We start from the raw sequence: 15,981 nt of genomic DNA on the forward strand, positions 1-15,981 counted from the left end.
TATGCAAACTAGGTTATATGTGTGTAAATGTTCATCAAGGTATTTTGGAAATAAGGGCATTAAGAAATAATAAAATCAACTTTACGCAGAAATGAGAAGACACTAATGGAGAGAGGAGCTGATCCCTTACCAGAATGTACAAGAATATACCAGCTTTTAGTTTCGACTTTTAGAAGCTTTTAAACCTCCACCACCAAAGCTTGTAAGGTTTGAACACTTTGGTCTCAGAAAGGAACCTTTTTTTCATGCTGGAGGGCTTTACCTAAGCCTGGCATTAATACTTAAACACCTAAAATTACCTACCTGGGTCTGGAAAGGAAGCTCTTGCACATTAGTTTTCAAAAAAACTTTTCTTACCAGGCTCCCAAATGATGCTTTCTGAAGTGTTCCTCTATTTCCCATATACTGCCGAGTTACCAATACAACGATATTCACAGTATCCTCTTACCTCTTGATCTCTGTTAACGCCACTTTTATTCGTTTAATAGCAATCTTTTGTTCATGTTAATTTTTCTAATAAGCAAAACTGATTATTTTCAAATTGTTTTGTATCCATTTAAAATTATATTGATTTTTTTTTGCTCATATATTTATTTTGTGTCACCTGCTCTAGGTCCAATTTGTTTTTTGGTTCTTTTTTTTTAATAACTAGAGAGGGAAGCTCATAGCCTTTTCTTGTGTTGGTTAATATTACTTTGATGAACAAAACAAACAAAAACCAAACCAAAAAAAACCTATTTCAGGAACCCTATTTTAAATCAGGTCTACAATCTCCAAGGGCTTTTCATCCACAGCAAAATCATGTTGTTTAAAAACTTAAAATTTTGGAACATCGAATGTTTCTTTAAAATTGATAATTTCTCATACTTTACTAGGGGCTAGGTTCTGTGGATGTCAACACCTACATATGAATTTTTCCTCTTTATACACTGGCAACTTGATGATATTAATACAAGAGAGTTCTTAAGTCAAACGTTAAGGATAGTCAAGAAATTTACCTATATTTTGGGGCAATATCTATCCATCCATCCATCTGTCCATCCGTCCGTCCGTCCGTCCGTCGGTAGATAGCCATAGCTATCTTTGATCGCCGACCCCAAGCTGGCAGCCAGCTCTTGTGCAGCCCGGCTCTTACACTTCTTTCAAATCTATGCTTCTTGCTCTACCGCCATTTTTGTTCTTATTGAGGCCTCACTGTCTTCCCCTCTAGAGTTTACAACACACTTGCTTCTTTTTCCCACCATCTTTAGCTTTTACCTCTATTAACTTATTTTTTCACCGAGATTTTCCCCAAAGCACACACCTCTCCATGTTATTTCTCCATGCTAATGTTCTCAAAAGCTCGGTGAGATTAAAAAATAAGAAACTGTTTGGTGCTGTGCACAGGGCTCTTCATGATACTGAGATTTATGCTATGCACTCTCTACCCTCCCCCAACACTTCAAATCCCTTGTACTACTGCTAATAAGTGACTCTCCATTCTAAATGCAGTGCTACCTCTAAATTCGAACCTCTGTCACTTCCTGTTGCCACATCAACACAGCGTGCTAGCAGGGCACTTGTCAGGAGACTGTGACATGCTTATGACCAGTTCTTAGATATGGAAATAACTTGATTATTGAATAAATCCAAACTCATTTGCATTTATGCATTTAATTTTATTTGGTATACATCTCTATGACCTTGTTGTAGCTGAAATCCATTACAGGATGTTTTAAAGAGTTACGATGAGTCACCTCCACAAAGACATTAATACTGCTGTGGATGACCAAAGGGGAAAGGATACATTTATTTCCAGTTCCCGACATTATAAACATTTACCCTAGATACTGTTACCTATTATGTAACGAGAGCTATACACAGATGAGGAAATGATGTCCTGTGTTTCTATTCATCTTCAGAAACCAGAGATTTTGATTAGCATTATGCTTTCTTTAGATAATTATCTAGACTTTTCCCAAAATAACTAGGTATATTTTTTAAGTTATATAACTAAAACTACTTAAGCCAATATACTTGGCCAGATAATTTCATTTTCAGAATAATTTAAAGTGCTATAAGCAACCTGGCAGTCAACACTTTCTATAATAACAAAACTATCTTTAAACATCAATTTACAAGATATACAACGTTGGTGTGGGACAGCTGAGTTCAGCACACGGTCACTGCCACATGTTTAACAGCAGGATTTATTCTTTGCATAACATGAAGCTCTGGAATTGAACTGACAGATGTTGCCATGATGGCTTGTTGTTGGTTTCCTACAAGAGAAGATACAGCTGCTAGTTTATTCTATCTTTTCTGTTTTTTTGAGGCCACTTGACGTAAGCTTACACATTCACCACGTCTACTGAATTACAGTATTGTCTACTACAGTCACCGCCCTTGTACAAGAGCAGGTGCTAATGGGAACTAATAACATATACCACTTTTAAAAAACAAGGTTTTATTTCAAAACATTTTTTTTCCTTTGAGGATAAAAAAAGAAAACAAAACAAAAATGTATTTGGGGAGCTGGTATGCAACAAGGTTAAAACAAGAGAACCGTGAAACAGTGTATCTGACACAATGTTGAAGAAATATGCAGGTTTTAGTTTTTGTACTTATGATAATGCCCTATTAAGCTACAAGTATGTAAATAGTATTAATTGCTTAATATATTAAATCCAATAGAATCATCAATTTCTCCTCTGTCAATTTGTAACTCTTTATCTGATAACTCAGTGATGAAAACATGAGCCCAAACCTGCATATCATGTGTGCTGTAGTCCATGCCAATCAGACTTCTCTTCAAATTTCATTGTCTTCAAACAAAATTGAGAATGGTTACATATGAGTAAAGAGAATGCTGCAGTGAATTAGAACTAGAAGAGGTCTAGGAAGCAGATATTATTTTGGCATGTGATAAGCAGGTCCCAACGTCACTTTTGTCAACTCACCAGATACAAAGTACCTTGACCCCATTTCCTCACTGCCCCAAGTGCACTGCTCTATAAAAAGAAACACTACAGATTAAAAAAAAAAAAAAGCTGAACAACAGAGCACCATTCAATTGGGAGACTGAGAGAACAGGAACCAAAAATGTGGTGGCCTCCATGATCAAAATGCTGCAATATGCTGACCAAACTCCACCCAGCTGTCAGACTACGGGAACCCAGGCCATGGTGCGAACAGAAGAGCTCTGGGACAGAAACATGATTCGAAAAATAAACTCCAAAATTATAGCTGCAGTAAATGGCAAATGACTGACTGGAAAGCACAGTGACATGTTAATTGTATTGCTTCTTGAACATTCCAAACAATGCTTTGTCAGTTCAGGTTTGGGCTGATGTCCTGCTAAGACCGAGAGCACTGCATTTATTCAAAAGCCCAGATTTCAATGTCTTGGATAAAGAAATCTTCCTTCTTAGAAAGCGTATGATTCCCAAATGTTTTACAGGAATGGCTTCTTCCATGGTAGAGATCTCCATCAAGCCAAAGGGCAAATTCTCCGCTGAAACACATCAGAACAACAACTATTAATACTTACAGCCTAGATTATAAAGTGATCAGTGTGCTTTTAAAAGTCCACCAGCTCCGGGACCGGGACCTTCTCTAGACCTCCACTATTCCTTTTCCCTATGACACACAAGCAAGAATTCTGTTCTTCGCTCCATTGTAAAACCACTCATCATACACATTAGGGAATAAATTAAGCACACTAAAATTTACTTCATATACAATTAGCTTTGGGCAATGGTATAATAAATATTTCTTTTCTATTTTATTATTGTATTTTATTTTAATTTTATATTTTCTTGGGGCAGTGTTAGGTTCTGAATTTTAGGTGAGCACTGTACCAATGAACTACATCCCGAGTCATTTCTCCTACATGGACAGTTTGAATCTGGTTCTTCTTGCAGGTGTTAAAATTTATAAAATGAGAGTTAATGTTAAAGGTATAGCAAAAACACCTCATTTATTCTAGACACTTAGAAGTATTTTAGAAGCAACAGGAGTTTCTGTTGGCTACTTCTCTAACATGATAACTGTCGGAAAACAATGCTGGTAGATTTTTCAAATGCAAGCAACAGAAGAAGACAAAATGGACAAGAGACACGAGGCTGATATCCTTTTTCAAGCACTGGGAACACGCGGAAGGCAGGTGTGCGAGGACGGTGTGAGCACTACTGAGAACACACGGAAGGCAGGTGTGCGAGGATGGTGTGAGCACTACTGAACACACGGAAGACAGGTGTGCGAGGACGGTGTGAGCACTACTGAACACGCGGAAGGCAGGTGTGTGAGGACGGTGAGAGCACTACTGAGAACACACGGAAGGCAGGTGTGCGAGGACGGTGTGAGCACTACTGAGAACACAGAGAAGGCAGGTGTGTGAGGACGGTGTGAGCACTACTGAGAACAAAGGGAAGGCAGGTGTGCGAGGACGGTGTGAGCACTACTGAACACACGGAAGGCAGGTGTGCGAGGATGGTGTGAGCACTACTGAGAACACGCGGAAGGCAGGTGTGCGAGGACGGTGTGAGCACTACTGAACACACGGAAGGCAGGTGTGCAAGGACGGTGTGAGCACTACTGAACACACGGAAGGCAGGTGTGCGAGGACGGTGTGAGCACTACTGAACACAGGGAAGGCAGGTGTGCGAGGACGATGTGAGCAATACTGAGAACACAGGGAAGGCAGGTGTGCGAGGACGGTGTGAACACTACTGAACACACGGAAGACAGGTGTGCGTGGACAGTGTGACCACTACTGAAAACACACGGAAGGCAGGTGTGCGAGGACGGTGTGAGCACTACTGAGAACACAGGGAAGGCAGGTGTGCGAGGACGGTGTGAGTACTCCTGAACACATGGAAGGCAGGTGTGCGAGGACGGTGTGAGCACTACTGAGAACACGCGGAAGGCAGGTGTGCGAGGACGGTGTGAGCACTACTGAGAACACAGGGAAGGCAGGTGTGCGAGGACGGTGTGAGCACTACTGAGAAAACAGGGAAGGCAGGTGTGCGAGGATGGTGTGAGCACTACTGAGAACACGCGGAAGGCAGGTGTGCGAGGACGGTGTGAGCACTACTGAACACACGGAAGGCAGGTGTGCGAGGACGGTGTGAGCACTACTGAGAACACAGGGAAGGCAGGTGTGCGAGGACGGTGTGAGCACTATTGAACACACGGAAGGCAGGTGTGCGAGGACGGTGTGAACACTACTGAGAACACACGGAAGGCAGGTGTGCGAGGATGGTGTGAGCACTACTGAGAACACGCGGAAGGCAGGTGTGCGAGGACGGTGTGAGCACTACTGAACACACGGAAGGCAGGTGTGCGAGGACGGTGTGAGCACTACTGAGAACACAGGGAAGGCAGGTGTGCGAGGACGGTGTGAGCACTACTGAACACAGGGAAGGCAGGTGTGCGAGGACGGTGTGAGCACTACTGAGAACACACGGAAGGCAAGTTTGTGAGGACGGTGTGAGCAATACTGAACACACGGAAGGCAGGAGTGTGAGGACGGTGTGAGCACTACTTAGAACACGCAGAAGGCAGGTGTGTGAGGACGGTGTGAGCACTATTGAATACACGGAAGGCAGGTTTGTGAGGACGGTGTGAGCACTACTGAGAACACAGGGAAGGCAGGTGTGCGAGGACGGTGTGACCACTACTGAGAACACACGGAAGGCAAGTTTGTGAGGACGGTGTGAGCACTACTGAACACACGGAAGGAAGGAGTGTGAGGACGGTGTGAGCACTACTGAGAACACAGGGAAGGCAGGTGTGTGAGGACGGTGTGAGCACTACTGAGAACACGCGGAAGGCAGGTGTGTGAGGACGGTGTGAGCACTACTGAGAACACAGGGAAGGCAGGTGTGCGAGGACGGTGTGAGCACTACTGAGAACACAGGGAAGGCAGGTGTGCGAGGACGGTGTGAGCACTACTGAGAACACGCGGAAGACAGGTGTGCGAGGACGGTGTGAGCACTACTGAGAACACGCGGAAGGCAGGTGTGCGAGGACGGTGTGAGCACTACTGAGAACACAGGGAAGGCAGGTGTGTGAGGACGGTGTGAGCACTACTGAGAACACAGGGAAGGCAGGTGTGTGAGGACGGTGTGAGCACTACTGAGAACACAGGGAAGGCAGGTGTGTGAGGACGGTGTGAGCACTACTGAGAACACGCGGAAGGCAGGTGTGCGAGGACGGTGTGAGCACTACTGAGAACACAGGGAAGGCAGGTGTGCGAGGACGGTGTGAGCACTACTGAGAACACAGGGAAGGCAGGTGTGCGAGGACGGTGTGAGCACTACTGAGAACACAGGGAAGGCAGGTGTGCGAGGACGGTGTGAGCACTACTGAGAACACAGGCAAGGCAGGTGTGCGAGGACGGTGTGAGCACTACTGAGAACACAGGCAAGGCAGGTGTGCGAGGACGGTGTGAGCACTACTGAGAACACAGGGAAGGCAGGTGTGCGAGGACGGTGTGAGCACTACTGAGAACACAGGGAAGGCAGGTGTGCGAAAACGGTGTGAGCACTACTAAGAACACAGTACAAAGGTAACAGAGGAGGCTACCTTTAAACACCATAAGACTAAACAAACTTAGGATATCAGAATATGAAGAAAAGAGGGTTTTTGTATCAGTTTTAGGCTGAAAGAGCAAAAGTAAATGGGCAGATTCTAATGAAGAAAAACAAAAACTCTGAAGATGGTGCCGCTAAACCTTATTACAGGAAAATAAAACTTTTACAACTGTGTGAAATACAGATCCAAATTATGATCTGAGCATGCAAGAAAACTGCAGCTTTCCCCATACAATGAGAGACAACAGACTGCCATGTGTACTTGAATATTTGAGACATTAGGGATTTAGAGTAGTTACATTTCAAATTTCAAAGATCCAATCTATGCACAGTAAAGCAAAAGATAGGTCCTAATGGAAATCAGCTAGCCAACATTCGAAAATAAAAAAATGCTTTACCAACTATATAAAGTATTATACTAAGTACCTTAAAAACATAATTTGCAATAATATTCAAGTGTAGATTCTAATGTCAAAATTTCCAAAGATAACTTCTTTTGTAAATAATATAAACATATTCTTTAAGGATCTCCTAGTGAAATGTTCATGAGACTTACCCTCCACCACCAAATGCTAAGGAATCCATGTCTCCTTTGATAAAAAACATATTATCTCCTGTCCACTTAAAGACCTATATAGACAAAAACAAAGATGTTGAATATATAGTGGAAAACAGTCTCCAGTCAGCTCTCCGAGACTCAAGGGAGTTTACACAACAGACACAACAGCATCAAGGGTCAGCAGGAAAGGCTCTAGTCCTCCGGGTTTCAGTGTTTCTGATTCATTTGAAGGTCCATGGGCGGCTGACTGCACCTAACTCTCTACTGCTATTCACACCAGGGCCCTTCATCCACACCTCTCTTCTGACACTAGCTTTTTTTCTAACAGTGAACACAAGTTTGAAAATCTCTATAGGGCGAAGATCTTTCTGGGGGCACAAATTTCCTGTTCATTGTTTTTAGATTAATGATATTTATGGTTTTCCAAATTAAAACACTTGAGAAATCTGAAAAGAAAACTAGACAGCAGGGGTACATGCATGTTGAGGGTAGAGCAATGTATCAGGTCTCTTCCTCTACGTCTCAGCCTTATGGCTCTGAGGCAGGGTCTTTCAGTAAATCAGAAACTTACCAATTCACAAGACTGGTTGGCCACCATGATGTCAGGAGAGGCCAAACTGTTTTAATCCTCTGCTGTTGAGGTTATAAGCACGTATAGCAAGCCCAGCTTTTAAGAATGCTGGGGGTGCAAACTCAGATCTGCAAGATTGCCGAGGACCTTAACCATTGAACTGTTTCCCAAACCCCAACAGTCTTCAGTAACTTGCCAAAATGACGAATGCAAAGGCAAAGAGGAGGCTTTGGTAGCTTTTAGGAAACATGGAGGCTTTCCTTTGTCATGTATATGCAAATCTGCAAGCAGAATATTGTAAGCTTCAGGGGAATGGGTACTGTTTGTAAGGCCAGTGAATGTTACCATCATAAAACTGGAAGACGGCAGTGTCACCCAGCAAGACATGGCACTGTCGAAAGCAACGAGCTTGAGATAAGATTCTTGAGAAGAGAATGGATGCGAGTGAGCATGTTAAGCCTTCCGAGCATTCGTCATTTTGGCAAGTTACTGAAGACTGTTGTCACAAGTCTCATGAATGCTTTGACATTTCGGCTGCATGTGATGAATAAATTATCACATCTATCAGATGCTATATGTAACCAAAATTTGAGCATAAGCACAAATGCAGATGAAATCTGTAACAATTAAGAATTTATCAGCTGATATGATCTACCAATTAGCCTGCATGAGTTTTCATAATATCTCCTTTTTATATATTTGTAATGTTGAAATAACTTTTCTTACCTCAAATTCTGGACAGAAGGTAAAAACAAAGGTTTCTCCAGTGCCATAGAAGCCATCGCTTACTTTAAATGGCTCGGAAGCTAGTGCACCAAAGACCTAAGAATAAAGGGGTACACTCAGTGTGTGAACCTCTGACTTATTTCATCTGCATAAGCCCATCACATCCCTTACAACGCAATGTACGACCTAAGTCACTAGTAGTTTCCACAACTTCTCGTTAAGGGGAAATGACAAGTTCCTGTGCATGTCACATTCCTATCGAGGACAAGGCACAGCGGCTTCCCAACAAGTCCTGGCTTAGAAGTCCAGAAAGGGTAAGTGGTTGCACTGAGGACAAAATGCACAGTCTGTGTAGAGTAAATACACGCCTCTACTGGATCACAGTGTTAAAAAAGTAGAAGTTAAAAAGGTACACAATACCCTCTGTTTCCCCTTCCTGCATCATTACATAGAACACACCTTAAGGGTACACTTTGGTCTGAAAGGCTTGACATTGAAAGTCTTCATTTCATACCATGACAAAAATCAAACGAAGATGAAACTTGAATATTTCAGTGCTCTGAGCCCAAATTTTTTCATATAAGGACAATGTAGCACTTATAACATTCATGTTAAAAGCTCACATACAAGAGGTTATTTTATTAAAAGGAATGTGCATAGAATATAAAGTGTAGTTCAATTGAAATGATCATAAAGTCCCATATAACAGACTCAGACTGAACTAGGGAGCTTCACCAGGACATGTAAGGCTCTCTGTGTGCCTCTTCCCCACTTTTGGGGGAAGCTGCTATCTGACAGCATCATAGCTTCATTCTGTTTACCCTGAGTTTTCTATGAATGGAATCAGAAGGAAGGAACCCTTTACTCACTCTCTTTCTCTCTCTTTCTCTCTCTCTCTCTCTCTCTCTCTCTCTCTCTTTGTGTATGTATGCATGTGTGTGTGTGTGTGTGTGTGTGTGTGTGTGTGAATGTGTGTGTTTCTCAAGACAGGGATTCTCTGTGTAACAATCCTGGCTATCCTGGAACTCACTTTGTAGACCAGGCTGGCCTCAAACTCACTGAGGTCCACAGGTCACTGCCTCTACCTCCCAAGTGCTGGGATTAAAGGAGTGTGCCACCACTGCCTGGTTTAATGTGTGATTTTAAACCAGTATTATGTTTTCAACACATCCATATGCTATGAGTAATAGCTGGCTCATTTTCATTGATTCTCATATGTCTTCTTGGGTTTATCAGCTGAGGAAAGTTAACTCAAGTATAAAATAGGGATGACTATTAATCTGCAGGCTTCTGAAGAATAAGCAATCGCTGGACAATTAGTTAAATATCTGATACATACCAAACACAGGTAAGGTACTAGCAGCATACTCATTATCTTTAACTGATACTTCTTTTCCATTCTCTCATTACTGTCAAATGCTTTTCTTTTCTAGCTGTGATTTTGCTTCTATTATTGTGCAATGACCTTTAACTCCTAAAACCACCTATTAACTACTGATGGGGAAGGAGTCATTTTTTTCATTGGTGTAGCCACTGATAGGTGGCCCATAACCCCCAGCTTATGCTGATGCAAACAGCCCTAATTAAGTACAATGTGACATACAACCCACGTCTCCCACAAGATGTGAAAGCAGAAGGGGACTTTTTGGAAAGAGAAAGGAGTACGTGCCATGCAGATAGCAGTGGCTGGACAGAAACAACACATTAAAAAGGTACTTTTGAATTGTCTACTCATTCTGAAGAGTCTGCCAACCTTTCTTCTTTCTGTAGGCCTCACTCTTACCTCCAGACACCAACCCCTTTTCTATGCTCCTGGCATACCTAGCATTCTGTATTCACATTTAAGGATATTGATATGATCAAATGGTCTCTACCATATTATTGTTTTCTCTCAACACAGAAACTCTTACTTATTAGGTTTACATTTAGCTTCTAGAATATTCAGTATTGCCTTGTACAATAAAACAATACTTAGAAATTATGCACTAAAATACACTTTATCCAGTAAGTACACTAAAATTATTGCTGAAGGACAAAGGATCTACACAATTAGCTGTCCATACCTGTCCATCACTGTCTTTAATCACCATCAGCACCGGAGTGTCTAAGCCTGCCATTGTTCTATAAAGGGTTTTCAAACTTGTGCCATGCTTCCCAGTACCATACACGAGTGTCCATGGATAGCCAATGGTTCTTGGTGGAAGATGCTTCGTAAGCTTAGAGAAACAAAGGTTAGTGTTTACTTGACTACAAGTAGCAACAGATGGAACTTAATCACACATATAAAATGCAGACTAAGAAAAAAACATCAGATACTGTCTTCTTACTGATTTTGTAATGTTTCAATAAAAATCACATACTTCTTATCAAGAAATATCATTGTCTACTAGAAAATGAGTCATGCCAAACCAAAATGTCAACAGAGATAAGAAGGATGGCTTACTTATCACTGGTGCTGTACTGAATTAACGGAAATACTGGATCAACTTTTAGCTTGATTATTCAAATGGAATATGGCGTCAGATTATCAAAGCTTGAAAATCTTTTATAGTTGCAGGGCACTGAACAAATTAATGTCTCTACATGAAAATTTTCTTTACCTACAAAAATATGCCCAATAATAACTTCTAATTTCTAGAACTTTGATAACAAACGCATAAGAAAACACATAGACCATGTAACTAGGCGCAGGTCAAATCTAAGATCACCAGATGTGGTGAGCATTAGCATCCTAGCACTAGGGCTAAGGCCGGGAGCCAGGAGTTTGAAGTCTAGCTCAGCCTCCACACTAAGACCCTGCCCTAAAAAGCAGAACAAGAAGCAAACACTGGCCACTCCAGTTTCTCGCCTAACTTTACTTTAGCATCCACTGCAGGATTGCAAGCATCAGCTACTCCCACGTCTCACCCACACTCTGTGTCTGCTGCAGCTGCAGGGGTTGCAGGCATCAGCTACTCCCACGTCTCACCCACACTCTGTGTCCGCTGCAGGGTTGCTGTCCTTTGCCCACTTACTCTTCATGAAGCAGAACAGCAGCAGTGGCCCTGCAGCTGGAGAGTGACTGGAGGCCGCTCCCTCTCACCGCACACACTCAGACGCAGCAGGTGACATGGCATACCTTTTCAATCTGATCAGGCAGTAAGAGTTCACTGGGGTCACTTAGGTTTGGTCGGAAAGATTCAGACTCCAGGTCTGCTTTCGCTGGAGTAGACTGCTTTGAGTTTATGTCTTCCTTTGTAGTAATCTAAAACAGCAAACAGCAGCCGTGTGTTAATACACATTGTGATACTCTGCGAATCCCAGCCTTTTGATTAAAGGAAACCTTATTAATCACAGGTGGCTAAAGATTTCAAAGGGCAAAGGACAAACAGTGTGCCCAAAGTACGAGAGTTTAGAACAAGTATGCTTCATCCGCCACACGAGGAGAGGCTGTCGAGAAGTGCTATGGCTCCTGTTTCTGGGGGACAGGGAGCTTTACATGCACAGCTGAGCTTTAAGGGACGAAAGGGAGCCAGGGAGCTTCTTAACAAAGCGCTCTTTAAAGTATGTGCTCGTATCTTTTGTCAACACAAAATACAAAAGTTGTCAAATTTATTAACAGGATTTTTTGCATTAAAAATGTAAAAATGGTAGACTAGAAATGATAACTCTTTTCATTGGGCTGTATTTTTTGCTTCATTGATGCTACCATTCTGTAAAACTGCCTTTTATTATTGACTTATTAAAACAATTACTTTCCATCTCGTGGAATCAAACAATATTAAAATGAATTTGCTCATGAATAAAGGTTAGACTAATTGGTTACATTTATTTGATAGAATAAGCTCACTGGTATTCATAAAATGACAAAAATGGTAATTAAAAACTTACTTTATAATCTATTGCTAGGTCTTACATTTTGTATTAATTTGAGGATACAAACACAGTATTCCTAACAAATAAAGACCACAGCTATTGTTGATGAAACATTTAAACCCACGGAACCCTACTGGAGCAGATGGCTAAAATGCAGCCGAGGGCAGAGACTGACAGCATTCGGGAGCGGAATCCTGGCCCCCCCAGCAGATCTCTTGCCGAGTCCGGCCGGGATGGATTTTCAGCCAATACATGTTCTACAACTGTATTGTTTCTGATGAGAAGCCAGATATGATATGAAGACTTTCACATCACCACATTTTACCTTCATTTCAATGATGTGAAAAGTTAAAACGGAACAAAACAGAAATCCAAGGCAGCATTGGGAAAATTAAAGAGAACTATTCAGTCAATCCAGGAAAGCAACAAGAGCAGAGCATACTTTCATAAAAAGGAAACGGAAACCGAAAAATGAGTTTTCAATTTCATTACTTTGTTTTTCAACAATGCAAAGATTATTTCAGAAAATTTAGCTAATGTATCTAGCTCAGAATAGGCTTTCCTATTCTACCCCAAAGTATTTCCAATACCAACCCAGGAATGCCTCAAGAACAAAACCAATTCGTCTCATTAAGATTTTATTCAGTTTCTACAGCTGAAATAGCCTTGAAGATGGAATACCTAAGCCTGATTTTCCATTAAGATTTTTATAATTTTCCTACTGTCTGGCATCTTTCAGATTCTAGTCAATAAAGGTTCATTCACAAACCAAGGGTTCTCCCAATGTCAAAATTAAATGAAAACTCATAGCTCAAAGAACTACATAGTGATGAGAATAGTTCTCAAGTGGCTGAAGATTGCTGTGAAAGCTTTTCTAGTGAAAAGAAGACAGCAAAGAGACATAATAAATAAATAAATAAATAAAGTAGCTCTCCAAGATAAAACCATCCTTTAAGACGAAAAGGAATTTTTTTCCTGGTGGCTTATTTTAGTGCTTCATTCAAGACAAACTCATCTAATGTGAGATTTGTCTTGAGGAAGGACACTAAGAGCAGGGCGTGGTCACTCTGAGGAAATTTAGACCGCAGAAGGGGCACCTGGAGACGTCTGCAGAGTGTGCGCAGCTCCTCAGTGTTTAGCGCATCGATCCTGCGGTGGTACTCGGCCACTGACACTACCTGAGTGTGGAGACAGGAAGACAGTGACTCACTGACAGCTGAGAAGGGAGTGCGCGCATAAACAGAAGACAGGAGGGAAAGACAGGGAAAGGGAGAGGCTTTAATAGAGGAGAGGATGGTAAACAAGGTATCTCTTCCTAATCCACACTGGAAGTAGAAGAAATTCATAAAGAAACCAGTTAAAATACACACAAGTGAGTTTCACCGGTACGTCCACCTGGTAGAAAATAAGTTTGCGCTCTTGACTATTTAACACAGACTGAGCTTAATTTAAACGTGCGTGTTAAAGGGTTGAAGCGATACCCTGCTTTCCTAACACAGGTGGCATTTAATCAAAACCATCTTCCAGTTGCCAAAGGGAGTGGTTAGCGGCCGTCCTGTCAAATGAGCCAATTTCAAAAGCAGCACACTAACAGCCATGGTCCTAGAACTTCTCTAGGTTCATGAGACAAGCACACCCACCTGTATCACAGAAGAAAGGAAAGAAAAGGCAAAAAACAAAAAAAAGTAAAATTCATCTATGAAAAAGAGAGAAATCCAAAAAAAGAAGAGTGCTCTCAAAAGCATGTTTAATTTAAAAGCTCTTAGATCTGATACATTAACTTGGCCACAGTAAAACGGATGCACAATACGAAAAACAAAACAGAATACAAACAATTTCCAGCCCCAAGTGCACTGAAGGTATTGCCTGCTACACTGTGACATTTCTCTTCTGCCAGGTCCGAGCACACAGCATCTGTACTTCCTACCGTGCTACCACAGCAAAGGCCTCTGCTCCGACTGTCTGTGTGAGGATCTGCAGTGTTTCAGCTGTGCACACAATGGCTTCATTATGGAAAGCATAGTTGTAATAGGCCTCGACCATCTTCTCTCAGCATAGGCATATTAAATTAGTGTATCCCTGGATTGTACTATTAGACATCTTTATCTTAAAAACTGCTGTATGAACAGCTGACAAACTTTGCACATACTTGCACACATTCACACCCTCAGTAAAGTTTTGCTAAGGATTAGGGCAGAAGTTCCAATAACTTTTGAAATGTCCCTAAACATACTTTTGTCATTTTGTATTAATATTTATGTGGTGTTTTCAGAATTGACAATTATAAAATCATTAACCGAAAAGTGCTGATATTCTATGTCCTATATTAATAAATATTCAGCAAGATTTAATTTCTTATGCAAAAACAAGCACATCTATCTCATTAACATGCAGATTGCTTTTGTTTTTGATACGTTGCCAAAAGATTATTTTAAAATAAATTTCTTTATGCTCTGTTGTTGTTAAATTGATTTTTAAACCTATTTTATATACCCATATATTGGGTGTCATGTAAAAATTCCTGGAGTGGCAGAACTACTCACACAGTACCCCGTTCAATTCACATGCTCCTCCCTCTCCACCCTGTGTATGTGGTGAATGCAGGTGTGCTCATGTGTGTGTGAACATGTAGAAGCCAGAGTCTAATCTGTCCTTCTCTCTCTCCATCTTGTTTTGTGAGACAGGGTACCTCTCTGAACCTGGAGCTTACAGCTTCAGCTAGCCTAAGACCCTGGGATGTTTGCCCCATCCTACTACATCCCCTCCCTTCTGTCTTCTGAAAGGACTGCTCCCATTCCCAGGCTTTCCTGCTTCTCTTTCACTTGTCTGTGGTTTGTTCCATAGCTGCTATTCATGACAAAACCTTTACTTTCCCACATTCTGAATTCCTATGTGATAGTCTTAATCTTCTAAATCTGTCTCTGCCACTCCTCCTACTTGGAGCTGAATTTGAAAACCATGTATTACAGGTAAAAGCTATTAGGGTAAACACACACAAAAACCTCACAAGTTTCCTTAGGTCGACACGACAATTACAGATTTTGCAGACCACAATGTAACTACAGAAACTTCCCACAGCACAGCGAGTGTAGAGACAGCACACACAGGTTGATTCCTCTGAGCGCTAACACTTCCTGTGAGTCACCTCACAGGTCACATCAGAGGCTGGGGCTACAAAATGCAGTTAAGCTAACTCACCCATAGAGGGACAAGACTTCAAAAGCTGGCTCTGAAAGGCGCTTGCTTTAGTTAACTAAAATGAGTTGGCTACCACTAAAGCTGTGCAGTGGTCGCTGAAAGCTGGGCAAGACTTGAGATTAGAAAAAGTGAAAGAAACTAGGCACATCCTAGTGCACAGTTGTTAGCATCTTGGCTTCTGCTAAGCAACAATTCACGGGCTCTGGTTGACGACTCCACTTACAGATAAAGATGCTGGCAGCGCCCAGCCTTAGACACTTAGCTACAACTGAGGTTAATGAGACTACAAACAAACAGGAGGTTTAAGAAAGCAAACGAGGACTGGCTTCTAGAGGACTGAGTAATGACCAACACTGTCTGTGAGAACTCCATTGCTGCGTTCAAATCTTACCACTTTCTGCCAGTTCCTTAAGGATTAGAGAGGTCAAATGGTCCCTTACATATTTGTGGCTTTTATTTTAGGTTTAAGATAACTATTTTATATATTTTGGATGACA

The 15,981-nt window shown here is 41.7% G+C and overlaps 1 protein-coding gene across 12 annotated transcripts in view; it reads right to left on the minus strand.

Moving 5' to 3' along the window:
• Positions 1–1,637: 1,637 nt before the first annotated feature.
• Positions 1,638–15,981, minus strand: part of Oxr1 (oxidation resistance 1) — a 359,076-nt gene continuing 344,732 nt past the window's right edge. For 8 of the 12 annotated variants that reach the window (XM_041637773.1, XM_041637775.1, XM_041637776.1 and 5 more), the window contains 6 exons: positions 13,384–13,464; positions 11,550–11,675; positions 10,495–10,647; positions 8,432–8,527; positions 7,132–7,205; positions 1,638–3,493 (listed from right to left, as the gene is read on the minus strand). In XM_041637773.1, the coding sequence (XP_041493707.1) occupies positions 3,358–3,493; positions 7,132–7,205; positions 8,432–8,527; positions 10,495–10,647; positions 11,550–11,675; positions 13,384–13,464 (666 nt within the window). In that variant the 3' untranslated portion in view covers positions 1,638–3,357. The remainder of the gene's footprint in view (positions 3,494–7,131; positions 7,206–8,431; positions 8,528–10,494; positions 10,648–11,549; positions 11,676–13,383; positions 13,465–15,981) is intronic. The other 4 variants (XM_041637779.1, XM_041637778.1, XM_041637780.1 and 1 more) reach the window with 1 other exon arrangement.

Source organism: Microtus oregoni, unplaced genomic scaffold, assembly GCF_018167655.1.
Source record: "Microtus oregoni isolate MIOR12 unplaced genomic scaffold, Mior012 000053F_ref0000044, whole genome shotgun sequence".
In the NCBI taxonomy this organism is placed as follows: Eukaryota; Metazoa; Chordata; class Mammalia; order Rodentia; family Cricetidae; genus Microtus; species Microtus oregoni.